Source organism: Thyridium curvatum, assembly GCF_004353045.1.
Source record: "Thyridium curvatum strain D216 chromosome Unknown NODE_108_length_111781_cov_84.672649, whole genome shotgun sequence".
Classification (NCBI taxonomy): Eukaryota; Fungi; Ascomycota; class Sordariomycetes; order Thyridiales; family Thyridiaceae; genus Thyridium; species Thyridium curvatum.
Genome location: NW_022156863.1, coordinates 18,085 through 33,184, shown reverse-complemented (window position 1 = coordinate 33,184; position 15,100 = coordinate 18,085). Strand labels below are relative to the sequence as shown.

General features: G+C 60.2%; 4 protein-coding genes across 4 annotated transcripts; 2 read left to right on the top strand and 2 right to left on the bottom strand.

Annotated features, from left to right (window-relative positions):
- Positions 1-1,046: 1,046 nt before the first annotated feature.
- E0L32_011487 (uncharacterized protein) lies at positions 1,047-4,814 on the bottom strand (the record flags this gene model as incomplete). The annotated part of the gene is made up of 4 exons (XM_031134222.1): positions 1,047-1,224; positions 1,557-1,804; positions 1,889-4,580; positions 4,636-4,814. The coding sequence occupies 4 exons, from the start codon at positions 4,812-4,814 to the stop codon at positions 1,047-1,049; spliced, it is 3,297 nt and encodes a 1,098-aa protein (XP_031000519.1).
- A 2,459-nt stretch (positions 4,815-7,273) lies between these two features.
- Positions 7,274-9,349, top strand: E0L32_011486 (uncharacterized protein; the record flags this gene model as incomplete). The annotated part of the gene is made up of 1 exon (XM_031134221.1): positions 7,274-9,349. The coding sequence occupies one exon, from the start codon at positions 7,274-7,276 to the stop codon at positions 9,347-9,349; it is 2,076 nt and encodes a 691-aa protein (XP_031000518.1).
- A 167-nt stretch (positions 9,350-9,516) lies between these two features.
- Positions 9,517-11,512, bottom strand: E0L32_011485 (uncharacterized protein; the record flags this gene model as incomplete). The annotated part of the gene is made up of 3 exons (XM_031134220.1): positions 9,517-11,233; positions 11,296-11,373; positions 11,454-11,512. 3 exons carry the CDS (start codon positions 11,510-11,512, stop codon positions 9,517-9,519), a joined length of 1,854 nt encoding a protein of 617 aa, XP_031000517.1.
- A 1,400-nt stretch (positions 11,513-12,912) lies between these two features.
- E0L32_011484 (uncharacterized protein) lies at positions 12,913-14,295 on the top strand (the record flags this gene model as incomplete). The annotated part of the gene is made up of 1 exon (XM_031134219.1): positions 12,913-14,295. One exon carries the CDS (start codon positions 12,913-12,915, stop codon positions 14,293-14,295), a length of 1,383 nt encoding a protein of 460 aa, XP_031000516.1.
- Positions 14,296-15,100: the final 805 nt, after the last annotated feature.

The following is a 15,100-nucleotide window of genomic DNA, read 5'->3' as shown; positions in this document are numbered from 1 at the left end:
GGCGAGGTCGCGAGGCAGACGAGCTCGGGAGGCACCGAGGAGACAAGAGAGAAGAAGAGAGGTCTCGAGGGTCGGATGGAGATGGGAGGGCGAGGGGGGGAAAGAGGTTCGCGATCGACTCCTTCCGTCGTTGATATTTTTGCACGATTGGCCTCGAGATGTGCGGAACTGCGTTGCCCGGTGCGTTGCGCCGTCGATTGAGTCGCAGGGAGAAAGGGGGGTATCAAAAAGATAGGTAGGGCGAGATGGCAGACTGGGTGGGAAAAAGTCACAGCCGTAGAGAACAAGATATGGCGAGGGGGGAGAGGATGAAGATGGGAGATGGTAGGTGCAAAGAGATTTGCTGTTGGCGCAAATGTGAGAAGCAGCCGAGCTGGCGGTGGTGCAGGCAGGCAGGTAAGTGTGTGTGGTGGTCGTGGCGTCGACTGGTGGTCGTCAATATTTGGGGAAAGGTGGACTCCAGGCCAACCTTGGAACCTTTGGGCAGGAAAAGAGTGACGGGAGAGGGAGACCAGTCATTAATTCAGCGCAGCTGCCAGGCCAAACATTGCGCCCACCACCACTGAGAGGCAGGGGAATACGCTAGAGCCTCAGGGCGCGTTAGTGTTGGAGTGCCCAAACCCGGGACTCGAAGTTGGGCGGCATCACTAACTACAGGCTGGAGCACAGACAGTTTGGCTTGACTTGGCAGGGATGTGCTCCCGCCGCCTTTGGTTTAGCGCCGGTTGACCTTTGCTATTTGCGCTTCTCCTTTTCCCACCACCAATCTCTCATCACATTTGCGCTTCGCAAACCGGGAAAGCACGGGCAATGTTTTCTGGAGATGCACTGCTCGACAAACATGTCTATCGAGAAGCAACTCCCCGTGCTTTACCTGGTATACAGTTTATACAGTCGAGATACAGATCAACTAGGTTATCGAGTTTCAATCTCTCACTATTTGCATGAGACACTGTGATTGCCGCTCAAAAGTGATTTCTCTCATTGTGTTGATTCCCCCCCCTATATGCAGATGTATCATCGTCCCGTCCACCGTCCCGCCCTCGTCATCCGACTAGAAGCGTCGTGCCCTCGTAGTCGTAACACATCTCATCGCACTCTCGGTAATGCTCCCGGCCAACTCGTTCGATCTCCTCTCGCCAGTCCCGACTCGGCTTGCCCTCTTGCAAAAGAGAGCCTCGGCCAAAGAAAACAACATAAGAATTCCAAATAGTCCCATCCCGGCTATGCTTTGATCACGAAAGTATACATTGGAGCTGGAACAGGGCGGACGCCGGTGGTTCTGCTCAGTTCGAAACCAAGGCAGACGCCACCCAGTGAGTCGGACCACGACGATGTGGCCTCATCTCGACCCGCTCCCGCCCGGCCGTCCATCAAGAGAAGAAGAAAGGAATGAGAATGGGTAGAAAAACAATGCAGGGCTGCCCGGTCCGAACCATTTCTTGCATTATGGAGTTCATCGCAACTCCATTGACGCCCGGTCCCTATGCGATTTGGCCGGCTTTGCCCACTGATCCGTGGCAACAGCAGCAGCATCAGCAGCATCAGTAGCTCACCACATGTCGTTGCTATCGTTTCTCCTGCCCGAGGCACCCGAACCCGCACCTCCACCATCGTGCTGCTGGTCGTACTCGTAATAGTCCTGCTGCCGGGCGCCCCCGTTCTGGTCGTGGTGATACTCGCCACCGCCGCCCTCCCTCTGGTCGTGCCCGCCGTGATCGTATTCGTAAATCTGAGCGTCGTCTATATAGTCGACGCTGCCGTCCTGGTTATGGCTCCCAGCGTCGCCGTACTGGTTCGTTGACTGTGAATATCTGGTCAGCAGTCAAGGCCTATCACATCACACTGAACGAGTGTGTGTAAGGCTATCTCAAAAGGAGGAACTCACCCGGTGGTACTCAAAGTTAAACTGGTCAATGCTGCTCTGCCCGTCGCCGCCCTGCTGCTGCCCCTGCTGCCCCTGCTGCTGCTGCATCTGCTGCTCCATGAGGTACTGCTGCTCCTGCTCGCGCCGCTTGCGCTCCTCCTCCTGCCGCTTCTGCTGCGGCGAGACGGGCACGTTGAGCTGCGGGTGCATCGCCTGGACCTTGGCCAGGTACGAGTACATAAAGTTGGACAGCAGCACCTGGCTGCGCAGGTCGCGCCGCGGGTTGGCCAGCTTGATGTGCGCCATCCGGTAAATGGCGCGCTCTTCGACGATGGGGAAGCGCGTGTACGGGTAGTCGACGTCGGGCTTGAGCAGGCGCGCGGGCGGCTCCGGCGACAGCGCCCGCTGCTTGCCGCCCTTGGGCGCGCCGAGCTCCTTGCTCTCCTTCTTCTTGGAGCCGCCGAAGAAGGAGCCGAAGAAGCCGTCCTTCTCCTTCTTCGAGTCGCTGCCCTTGCGGCTGCTCTCCTTCTTGCGCTCCTCCGAGAGCTTGTTGTCGATGCTCTCCCGGTCCAGCAGCAGGCTCTCCCGCCCCTTTGTGATGGCGTTGTCGATGGAGCTCTGCAGCAGATCCAGCCGGGCGTTGTCGTGCACCTTTTCGCCCAGCTTGGACCGCGATTTCCGCTGCTCGTCCTTGTCCTTGTCCTTTTCCCTCTCGCGTTCTCTCTCTCTCCCCCGCTCTCGCTCGCGCTCGCGCTCTTTCTCGAGTTCCTTCTCTTTCTCTTTCTCCTTCTCCTTCTCCTTCTTCTTCTTCTTATCCTTGTCCTCGCTCTTGAACCACTTCCAACTCATAGTCTTGCTGGGCTCGCTGTCTTCCTTCTCCTTCTTCCTGTCGTATCTCCTTTCGTCGATGGACATGGTGGGGATGAAGGTGAGGCTGTCCGTGCGAGTCGCGCCGCCTCCTGGCAAGGGCGAGGGATGCTGCGCCATCTCGTTCAGAGTATGATTTGCGCCGGGAGAGGGTTGGTGCTCCATGCTGGCAGAAGACCCATGGCTGGGCGTGCGCAGGGAAGGACGTTTGCTGGATCGAGGTGGTGGGTGTGTCGGGGCTGGATGCGGTGGTTGTTGTGCTGATTGTTGTGGTGCTGGAGGGGGTTGCTCGTCTTGGTGCTGCTGAGGCGAATATTGCATGGCGGCCTTTTGGGAGGATGAGCGCTGTGGAAATGGCCTGGAGGGGAGGGTGGTCTCCTGTTGTGGCGTTTCGTCCGCCGGAGTTTCCACGATGGTGGGGACGGTCGAGGCAGACATTGTCGAGTCGATAGACTGCTTTCTGGCGGGGAACTGGTGGTGAGTCTCGTCGTCTAGTGAGTCGGTCTGGGTGGTGTCGACAGCGCTGGACGGCGAGTCCCTCGAGAACCCGTGCTGCCGCCTCACAGACCTGGCGGGGCGCGAGAAATTGTCTGAAATGGGTTCGGACTGCACGCGCTGCAGCCCGTGCCCTTTGGGTGCTTCAAACTCGGAAGACTTTGAGGTGCGCGGCGACTCTTCAGCAGCTTCCTTGTCTGCTTGCCGGGCAGCCACTCTCTTGGAAAAAGGCACGCGGTCGCCACGAAGACTGCCTCCCTTGCGGTACGTCGTTCGCGTTGACCTTCGCAGCCCCATACCCGGTGCCACAGGCAATATGGGCATGTCGTTGTCCATGCTGCTCCTCTCGGCACCGGCCTCTGCGTTCTGGGTCTCCAGGGTAAGCTTCTGCACAACCTTGGTTGGGTCATTGACTAGCTCGTCGAGGCTGAGCTCCGCAGCCGACTGCCCGGTCGATGATCGTTTTCTTTCGAGCCGCTCTGCCCCGTCGACATAGCCGTCTGCCCCGTTCTTGTCGATCTGCTTCGAAAGCATGGATTTTTTCCGCCGCAAGCCTCCGCCATCATTTCCCGAGTCCATCGTATCTACCGAGAGCATAGAGTCGCCCGATCTTCGCTTCATCGACTGGACTCGCTTTTCGAGAAAGTTCTTGAACTGATCCGGGGCAAGTTCGGGATGGACCTTGGCCGGCACCCACAGCAGGCGGGATAGGTCGCCTTCGTCATCCTCCCCAGTCGGGGCTATCGAGGGCATGGCCGTCAGGGTCATTCCCTGGAAAGGGAGCAAGTCCGGGTCGCTGTTGTTGCCGACATCCATCGACATGCGCCGGAGTGCCTGTAGATTGCTGAGCTCCTGGGCGATGTCGCTGGGGTCGTCGATGTTGGTCAGCGGGAAGGACGAGGAGGAATCCCCGTTGACATCGCGAAGCGACAGGGACGGCGACAAGGGGGAAATGGGCGATCTGGGAGAGAGCGACCCTTCGTAGGAATTGTTGCGTTGGCTAGGTATCCTCGTCGGGAGTGTCTGCGCCTTTTTCATGGGTTGATGGCCGTTGGGGAGCGAGGCGGTCGTGGCGGTGGTCTGGTCCGAGGTCGTGCGCACCAGCTTATGCCGATCTTCGGGACGGTCTTGCTTGCCATGCTGCTCCTCCTTTTGGATCTGCTCCCCGCCGTACGGGGCGGCGATGAAACTCAGCGGCCGGGACTGCCGGCGGGCGTCGTGGACGGATTCATCGTCGCTGTCGCCGTAGAGGTCGCCTATCGCTTCCGTTACGTGGTGGCTTGGGTCGGAGATTGACAGCTGGCTGGCATGCCCACGACGAGTCGCAAAACTGCCGCCAACATCGCGGGTCCTAGATGAGGTCTGCACGAGGAGAGGTTCTGGTTAGCCGGAACAAAATCCACTACTTTTCTCCCTTCCGCGCTGTACCCTCTCGCGTATTTGCCGGGGGAGGACCCTTCGGCAGAGTGTTGTTCAAATTCTCGAGTTGGTATCGAGTTGTCTCATGTACAGATCTTCCACCATTCTCCTGGCATGCAGAGGGGACCAGAGGGCAGCTGAACGCGGTTTGGGAGGAACGTACCATCATCTGTACGTTAGGAAGGGGGCCCCAACAAGGCCCGGGCCCGAGTGATCCCCTATCGTGCGGCGTTTGGCGATTGAGACCGACCAGACGGGAGTCGCAATACGGTCATGCACGGGAGGAAAGTCGGGTTCGTCGGGAGGAGAGAAAATCGGCGGGCGTGTCGAAAGGGGCGGGCGTGGGTTCGGCGCCTGAAAGAGGATCCCTGGTGCAAATGCAACGGCTCGGATTTCAGGAGAGCAGGGAGCCCGGCGATCGAGTCGCAGCCGCAAGCGTGCCTAGCCCATACGACGTGGCGGACAGGTCTCTGGGGGGCGCGATCGGTGGTGAGACGGGGGGGATGCTAGAATGTTGTAAGAGGCCGCAGCAGGATACAAAGGAGAGAAGTTGGTCGGTGGAGGACCCGCGTGCGTGAGTTGACGATATCACTGCCAAGGCGTCATGGCTGGGCCTGTCGAATAGGATCGAAGGGTTCTGGGCGGGCGGCGGGAGAGGGCAGGCGGGCGCTGTAGAGAAGGGGGTTCTGGTAGTCTGGTCTCACTTGATGGGGTGCTCGCGTCCTCGCTTCCCACTGAGCCCACTTGCACAGGCGGGCGACGTGCAGGCCACAGGACTGGGCTTGAGTGATTTTGACACTAAGATGCGCTAGAGCGATCTGGGCTTGGGCTTCAACCAGCGCCCATGCATGTGGCTTAATTTTGGGTGGAGAGGGCGGAGCGGGCAGTGTCCATCTGCTTGTCTCCAGCGTGTCTCTGGTGTCTTTGGCTGCAGAATTAGCGCCTGGAGCCTGGTCGGGTTGGCTCCCCAGGTGTCAACTGTCACGTGTGCATTTGCACCTTAGGTACCTAGATTTGGAAAAAGGCTGCCTCCAGCTGCCCTCAGCATCAATCTCTCGACAATGATGTGATGGTATCAATCTGTCAACCCAAAGGACAATGGATCTTGATACTCGGATGCTCTGGCTGTCGGACTGTCTGTCTGTCTGTCTGTCTGTCTGTCTGTCGGACTGAACACCTTGTCATCTGCGAGCAACAAGGCCTTGGTAGCTACTGGAGCACCTGCCAGTCGCCCGCATTAATTATCTATATTTTGCCTTTTTTGTTCTTCATCATGGTCCAATGTAACCTCATCTCTTGCGCTGCCCTCCCTCCCCCTCCCTCCTCTGGCACTTCTGGCCTCTGACCAACCAGGATGGCGACACCCTCAAGCGAGGGACAGCAGCAAATGAGGCCAGAGCGGCTATGAGCCCGAGCGGTGCAGGCCAGCAGAGCACTTGTCGGCGCATGTCGTCAACAGGATACTGTTGGAGCAAGCCTTCTCGAGCCATCAGAACAACGTCATTTCTGGCTGCTCCCTGGTGTCATGGATTGCCAGCCTGCATGCTGATCACCCCCAGTCCTCCTCTTCACCGACAAGATTGGCCAGTGTCTCCCGTTGTTCCTTTATCAGCTCAAGTTCACCCGCGAATTGCACTCGACTCTCAAGGCTACAGCTCGCCTATGGAATTGTCTCTCGATCCGATGATGATGTTGTTGTCTCTTTTTCTCCTCGTCGCCGCTGTTCTCTTCTGAACGCGTTCAGCAAGCTAGAGCTTGCTTGGAACAATGACGCAACGACAGCAGCTGCTGATCCTCTCCAGGATGCCATCTTGCCAAGGGTACAGCACGCGTTCAACACATACAAAGTACAACCCCCACCCCGCAAAACCGTTAGACGGGTTCCTTTGTGAAGCTTGGCCTGCGTCGCTCCTTGGCTTTGACTCCATCTCTTGCTCGAATTGCTCAGACTTCCATGCTTGCTCTGCTGAATATGGTGTAACCTCGAGGCTTCCATTGTTGCCCCATTGACGCCACAACCTCAAGTTGATGCGAGATCGATCTGCAAGTCTCTACCAGGTAGGATCGGCATTGATGTCGTGCCTTGGCAGTTGGTGACTCGAGCCTACTTGATACGAACATGTCTCTCTTCCTCTTTGTCAACTACTGTACGCAACTTGTCTCTCCGTCCAACCTTCATCATGGCCTGCCCAAACCCATGTGTTCACCCAAGGACTCAACAGCCTTCCCGACGAGAATCCGCCTTCGCTTCTTCGGTCTGACGCTCGACGAGCTCTTGACCTGGCTAGCGGTGCAACGCCGATCCTTTTCGTCCCGCCCCCCTCATTCTGCTTGCTCCCCCGCGCGAGAAGCCTCCACTTCTCCGCGCTCTCTTGTCGCTTTCATCGTGGACGTGGCACTTATGGCTCCGGATAATCTATTTCTCTCGGGATTCTATTTCACCCGAAGCAACCCTGGCTTGCACTGTTTTGTCTTCTTTTGGCATCTTTCTCTGCCATCTCGTTTCGAGTAGGCAGACGAAATCTTCAAGATGAATCACATATATCTCGGGCCTCGCTCCCTGAGTGGACGGGTGGATGTGAGGCAAACTCCGGCCGCTGCAACCTCATTTGCCTCCCAGCGAGCATGTTGAGAGGGCTTGTGTGTCTCTGCGCATCCGCGCAGCTCGTGCTAGGGCAGAAGTGTTGGCGGGACACGCCATGCAGCTCCGTCACCGAAGCGGCTTTTCCTGGCCCCTGGGATGATAACATCTACGCTCCCGCCTCGCGCAATGTCGCGCCAAAGTCGATATTGTCCGTGAAAGATGGCAACATGATTTCTTCATACCCGGGCGACGACATGAAGCTGCAGGGCAACGGCTCCAGCCTCGTGTTTGACTTTGGTCTCGAAGTCGGCGGCATCGTGACCGTCAAGTACACGGTGTCCGGGGAAGCCGGCGGCGGCGGCGCGGTGGGCTTGGCGTTCACCGAAGCCAAGAACTGGATCGGCGAGTGGTCCGACGACTCCAACGGCTCGCAAAAGGGCCCCGACGGCGCCATCTACTCTCATTTCACCACCAGCGGCGACGTCGTCTACGTCATGCCGGACGAGAAGCTGCGCGGCGGGTTCCGCTACATGACGCTCTTTCTCATATCGCCGGCCGCTACAGTCGCCATCGAGGACGTGTCCCTGGAGATCGGCTTCCAGCCCACGTGGCCCAACCTCCGCGCCTACCAGGGCTACTTCCACTGCGACGACGACCTGCTCAACAAGATCTGGTACGCCGGCGCCTACACCCTGCAGACCAACGCCGTGCCGACCAACGCGGGCCGGCACTCGCCCTTCCTGCGCACCGGGTGGGCCAACAACGGCACCATCGGCAGCGGCAACACCGTCATCGTCGACGGCGCCAAGCGCGACCGCGCCGTCTGGCCGGGAGACATGGGCATCGCCGTGCCATCGGCCTTCGTCAGCACGGGCGACCTCGAGTCCATCCGCAACGCCCTGCAGGCCGTGTACGACCACCAGAACGCCGACGGCTCCTTCCCCGAGGCGGGCCCGCCCTTGCTCCAGCAGCACAGCGACACGTACCACATGTGGACCATGGTCGGCACCTACAACTACGTCCTCTACACCAACGACACGGCCTTTCTCGGCCGCAACTGGGCGGGCTACCTCCGCGCCATGGCCTTCATCACGGCCAAGCAGACGTACCCCTCGGGCCTGCTCGACGCCAGCGGCACGCGCGACTGGGCCCGCTGGCAGACGGGGTTCAACATGACCGAGGCGCAGGTCATCCTGTACCGCGCCCTGACGACGGGCGCCGACCTCGCGCGCTGGAGCGGCGCCGGCGACGCAGATACCCTGGCCGAGTCGTGGCGGCGGCGCGCGTCGGCCCTGCGGAACGCCACCCTGGAGTACTGCTTCGACGCCGCCTACGGCGCCTTCAAGGACAACGCCACGGACACGGCGCTGCACCCGCAGGACGCCAACTCGATGGCCCTGCTCTTCGGCGTCGTCGACGCCTCCTCCGCCGCCGCGCGGGCGATATCCGAGCGGCTGACGCGCAACTGGACCCCGCTCGGCGCCGAGCCGCCCGAGCTGCCGGGCAACGTCTCCCCCTTCGTATCCTCGTTCGAGGTCCAGGCGCACCTCGCGGCGGCCCGGGCGGACAGGGCGCTCGAGCTGGTGCGGCGCAGCTGGGGGTGGTACCTGCGGCACCGGAACGGGACGCAGAGCACCGTCGTCGAGGGGTACCGCGTCGACGGCACGTTCGGGTACCGCCGGGACCGGGGCTACGGCGGGGACCCGTCGTACGTGAGCCACGCGCACGGGTGGTCCAGCGGGCCGACGAGCGCGCTCACCGAGTTCGTGCTCGGGCTCAGCGTCACGGGCGTGGCTGGGAGCCGGTGGAGGTTCGCGCCGCTGTTTGGGGACCTGGGGAGGGCCGAGGGGGGGTTCGTCACGGGGCTGGGCAGGTTCCGGGCGAGTTGGGTCCGGAGTAGTGGTGGTGGTGGTAGTGCTGGGAGGAAAGGGGGGTATGAGGCTGTCGTTGAGACGCCGGCGGGCACGGAAGGGGTGGTTGTCCTGCCTGTTGTTGCGGAGGGGAGGAAGCCTAGGGTCGAGGTCGATGGGAAGGTTGTCTGCGGGAGGTGGGAGAGGAAAGGGCAGAGTGTGGTTTTGCCGATGAAGGGTGGGAAGCATGGTATTGTTGTCAGTTAGGGGTTGGAAAAAGAAAAAAAAAGTGAGCTTTCAGCAATTTGATGGAATGAATGATTCTGAGCACCATGTTCTCTTTTCTCTTTCGTTCCTATCTACCTACTTGATCCTATTAATGACTCTATTTACCCCCTTTCACACAAAACATACTCGGCCCAGATTTTCTCCGCTCAGGCACCGCCCTTCCTGGCCCGCTCCACGACGTCAACCCAGATCGGCGGCCGACACCTCCTCTCGGCGCCGACCTCCTCGGCATCCAGCCCGAACTGCAGCAGCGACCGCTCGGCGCCCCACTCGCCCGCCACCATGAGCCCGACGGGGACCTTGCCCTCGGTGTCGGGCCCCGCGACCTCGTCCTCCCCGTCCCCGGGCACCACGTAGCCCGCCGGCACGGACAGGGCCGGCAGGCCGCAAAAGTTGGCCAGCCAGACGTACTCCATGGACCGCAGCGTGCGGTCCCCGTCGCTGACGCCGTACCGCAGCTCGGCCCTGCCGCCGCGCAGCGGCCAGCCGGCGCAGGCCGTCACGGGCGTGGCGATCAGCATGCCCGGGTTCTCGGCCCAGAGGGCCGCGAGGTGCTGCGCCAGCAGCCGGCGCAGCTTCTGCGCCAGCAGGAAGTCGGTCGCGGGCGTCGTGCGGCCCAGCGCGAGCAGGATCCTCGTCGTCGGCGTGAGCCCGCCGCAGATCTGCGGCGCCAGGGCCGTGGCCGCGTCGGTGAGGATCGTGGCCGCGTGGGCCATCTGGCCCTCGTGCGCGAAGGGGATCGAGATGGGCACGGGGCGGTACCCGCGCCGCTGGACGAGGTCGGCGAGGAGGGAGCGCGTGAGCTGCTGGACGGCCGGGGCGGCGCGGGCGAACCAGGCCTCGGGGATGCCGAGGGTCTTTGTGTGCGCGGCGGCGGAGGGCTGGAGGAGGAGGCGCGGGGCGGGCAGCTCCGGGGACCACTGGGAGGACGGGTGGGGCTGGGCGATGGCCGAGTAGACGATGGCGAGGGAGCGGACGTCGGCGGCGATGGGCCCCAGGGAGCAGCAGGTGTAGGAGTGGTTGTGGCCCGGGTCGAAGGAGATGCGGGCGTGGGAGGGCTTCAGGCCGAAGACGGAGCAGAAGGAGGAGGGGATGCGGATGCTGCCGCCGCCGTCGGAGCCGAGCGCGATGGGGATCAGGCCCGCGGCGACGGCGTAGGCCGAGCCGGAGGAGCTGCCGCCCGTGTAGTAGGCCGGGTTGTACGGGTTGGGCGGCGTGCCGAGGTTGGGGTTGTTGCCGGGGGTGTCGAGGCCGAACTCGACCATGGACAGCTTGCCGAGGATGACGCAGCCCTCGGCCTCGAGGCGGCGCACGCACCACGAGGCGATCGAGTCGTCCTCGACGGCGGTGCCCGTGTAGTCGTTCTTGGAGCCCAGGGTGGTCACGTAGCCGTCCATGTCGTACTCGTCCTTGACGGCCGTGGGCACGCCGTCGAGCAGGCCGAGGGGGCGGCCCGCCTTGTAGCGGGCGGTGGACTCGTCGGCGGCGCGGAGGACGAGGTCGACCTTGGTGTCGAACCAGGCGATCGAGTGCTCGCCCTTGGGGCTGGTGTCCCGCCGGATCAGGGGCAGCAGGGCGTTGGCCACGTCGGTCGGGGTGAGCTCGCCCGAGAGGAAGAGCTCGTGGTAGTCCTCGACCGAGTAGTACCTGTTTGCCTCTGGGAACTTGAACGTGCGCTTGGCCAGAGTGGTGGGAGGAGCAGCGTCGCTGGCGCCGCCGTCCGTCTCCTCGCCGTTGTCGAGGGGCACTACTGTGGGATCATAGAGCGGCTCGTAGTCCTGGAGATACTCCCAGAGGCTGCGCAGGTCGCCGAAGCCTGCATTGCGCCAGATGATTTCTCTGACGGGGCGGATCCAGTCCATGCTGATGAACGTGTCAGTGAGCTGTTTCTTTTCGCATAAGCAGCATGCAGAGCAACGACATACATCCATACTGCTGCGACGAGAATGAAGCCGCGCAGGGGCGGGTTGGGGTTGCGCTTGTTTACATGAGCGACATCCGGGCTGTTGGCGTGTCAGTTCATACTGTAATGTGTGTATAGAATAGGAATAGGAATAGGAATATGAAATAGGTCGGGACTGACGCTTTCAGAGGTCGAGGGTAGTTGAAGAATCGCCTCTTGGGCGGGCCGAGTGAGCCCATGATGGAGGAGGTTGAAGATGATGATGATGCTTTGAGCGGGTATGCCGGGTTCTAGAACCAGTAATCAATGTGCAAGGTACCCAGCAAAGAAGAATATGCAGAGCGAGGGCACAGGAACAAATAAATGAATGTCGATGGATGGACCGCCGCAGGAAGAACACGTTATCTGTCTACTCTATTACGAGTTTGGTTTCGTGTTTTCTGTTGAAAGGCTGGGGACAAGCCTGGCCTGGCCATGGACCTTATTTAATGGAGTCCTGAGCTCTACAAGTAGTTTAGGTGCCTAACTACCTAGGTAGGGAGTACTTGTACTGTTGCTGCATCCGCGGGTCCCGAGCTCTGATCCATGGCTTTTGATGTCGCATGCAGGTACCTAACTACCTACCTAGGTACCTGAAAGGATCACCGCCGCCGATGACTCTCCTTCTCCTGTGAGCGTGATGTCTCGCCAATGAACGCGCGGCCAATCCGCGAGGGAATCTGTCACCTTTGCTGCTTCAAGCCAGACATGCATGGGTCTATGGAATAATTACCTAAAACCTGGCCTCTGCAAGATGCCACAGCTCGTTTCAACCTTGAGCAGGTTAGTGGGCTGACGTCGCCTTGTCTTGGGGGGCCGGCCCAGGGACCCAGCGCTTTGTTTTAGCATGTGCCAGAGGGGGTCCACAGGGGGCTCGTGCCGAGGAATTGCTCTGTTGGTGCAGTCTACTTGTATTATTCTAGTCGCGGATCCATGGATCCAGGAACAAGATCTGGGCTGGTGCAAGTGTTCCCTGTTTGCCACCTGTCAAACGGCAGATGCCATCCATGCTGACAGAGATCTACAAGTACGGAGCAAGGCAAAGTACCTCTGTACAGTCATCATGAAATCTGAGGGTGTCGTCGAGTCACCGACCACATCAACTGCATCGACTGCATCGACTGTCATTCTATTGAACACTGGATCAAACAATAGAAAACTGCGGCATTCCTCAACAGAATACTCCCCATCTCATTCCCGCATTCTGATCACATCTCTATTGATTGATCTCTAAGAGCACTATTATATATATCCATCATCTCGCACTGCGTCACCCAAGGGCCTCGCTCACCTTGCATTTCGATGATGCAGCCAGCCGCTAAGACCACTTCCACTAACAGCAATGGGCCACCTCCAATAGCTTCTTCTGTTAGCGCAGAGATAAGCTAACGCATCGTCATCCGCCCAGCGCTCTCTGGTCATCTCAGATCTGCGCTTTTCTCAGCTCGTCTTCAGATTGATCTCGGAACCCAGCAATGATCTCGATCACTCCAGCTTCTGCTTCATATTCCGTGTACCGCTATTCCTGAATCCCCTCAACCCCCTCGGCCGTATCTGCTCCACCATTTCGAGCCGACTCTCATCTGTGCGCGCGGCAGTGATGGCTGGCAGAGTCAAAGGAAGCGATGGCGATGGCCATGATGCCGACACTCTCACCACCAAGCTCCTCGACGAGTTCCGCTCGCGCATCGATGAGCCCCTCATCCTCACCATAGCCAGCGACTATGACTTGCAGGCCTCCTTCACCGAGGCCCGGCAGTCCCTCCTGCTCATCGCAGAGAACGTCGTCGCCGAGGAAGCGTCCGGCTTCAACTCCAGCGGCCTGCCCTACGAGAGCCCGGCCGCGGCTCTCGACGCCCTCAACCTGGATTCAGACACCGTCCACACAGTGACAGACAGCTCCAAGGCGCGCACCTCCGACTCGGAGCGCACAAGCCTCCTTGATGTCGCCTCAGAGAGGTCCGACTCCCGTGACGACGTCTATCAGACTCTGGACACCAAGACCTGGACCCATGAGGACAAGACCGCAGAGCTGCGCCTCTGCTTCCCCAACCTCTCCGAGTTCGACGTCTCGTACTCACTCAAAAAGGCCGCTGGAGACCTGAACAAGGCTTACGATGAACTGCTCAACATCCAGTACCTAGAGGATATCGGAGAGCGCCCCAAGGGCGTGGACGCCTTCTTCATTAGCGATGAGGAGGTGCTGAGCAAGAAGAAGAAGAGGGCAAACAAAAAAGTCCCCAAGGCCATTCAGAAACGCGTAGACTTGGGCTACGACCTCGCGCCGCCCAAGCTTGAGAGCATCGAAGCTGAGCCCAACACCACCGCTGTCACCCCCGGCCGCGGAGCCAGGCTCCTCACCTCACGCGGTCCAGATCCCAAGGGCCCCGTACCCTCGACCAAGCCGCCCATCGACCCAGCCGGCTGGAATGTCGTCGCGACCAAGAAACCCAAGCCACAGCCTCATACAAACCCATTCTCGCCTCTGTCGCCAACCTTCCCACAGCCTCCCTCCTCCCGGGCCGCCCCCTCCCACCGGGAGCAAGCCCACAGCGCCTACGAGGCCGCCGGCCTCGCCACCCGCCGCGGCCGCTCGGACCCGCTCCTGAGGCCCTACGCGGGCATCCTCGCGGAGCGCGGGCACGAGAACGCGCGGGCGGCGCGGCGCCAGGACCGCGCGCACTGGGAGGCGCTCGTCGAGAGCCAGAGCTCGCTCGACGTCGTCGACCTGCACGGCGCGCCCGTGCAGGACGGCGTGCGCATCGCGCTGCGCGCCGCCCAGGCCTGGTGGGACTCGTTCGGCGAGGACCGCGCCCGCCTCGCGCGCCGCCAGCACCTCACCATCATCACGGGCACCGGCTACCACTCCGCCGGCGGCGTGTCGCGCATGCGCAGCGAGGTCGGCGCCGCGCTGGACCGGTACGGCTGGAAGAACGCCGTCGAGACGGGGCAGTTTATCGTCACGGGACGCAAGAAGGGCTGAAAGGGGCCGGAGGGTGTTTTTGTCTGCGCTGGGTGGGTGGGAGGGAGGAGTGTGGATGGATGGATGGATGGACGGATGGGTATGACACCTTGGGGTGTTGGGTTTGCATGACTTGATGAATGAACGGTACAGAGGATCTTGGCGAGTGCTGAGTACAGTGCCTTGCTTGAATGTGTTTTTCATTTGTTTGCGATAGCATATGCCAGGAGTGACGGCCAGGAGATCCTCTCATCATAAGGAGTGGACATTTTCAAGCGATACACAGAGACATCTCGTGTAGGGATCCAAAGAAGATTAAGAGCAGAGAAATTGCATTTATTCGGTCAAGCCATTCGCTATTCTCACTTGTGAAAAGCCGCAAAAAATTATCATTCCAAAATTGGTGACTGCTCCTTGCTTCCCAATATCATCTTGTTCGGCACTGCCTACGGCGATGGAATCATGAATGACGTCTCCTCGGTGCCGCGCACTTCGCGCACACTCCATCCTCGGTCCGGACCATCGTGTCCCAGTTCAGGCAATTCACGGTCGAGGCCCTGGCGGCCGGGCACCTCACAGGAATCCAGATCCGGTGGTGGCAGCCGCTGAACTTTGTGACTAGGAAGTAGCACATCGTGATGGGATCTGTCGGACCGGTGTGAGAAGCTGGTGTCTGGTTACGGGCAAGAACAGCCCAAGTTGGGGTTCAATGTGAGATCTTGAAAATGGTTTGATAGAGTCGAGTGAGATTGTTGAAGTTTTCTTGGAGATTGTTGAAGTTTGGAAAGTCCATGTATCTTTCTGATTTTTGAGGCCTGCGGGACAT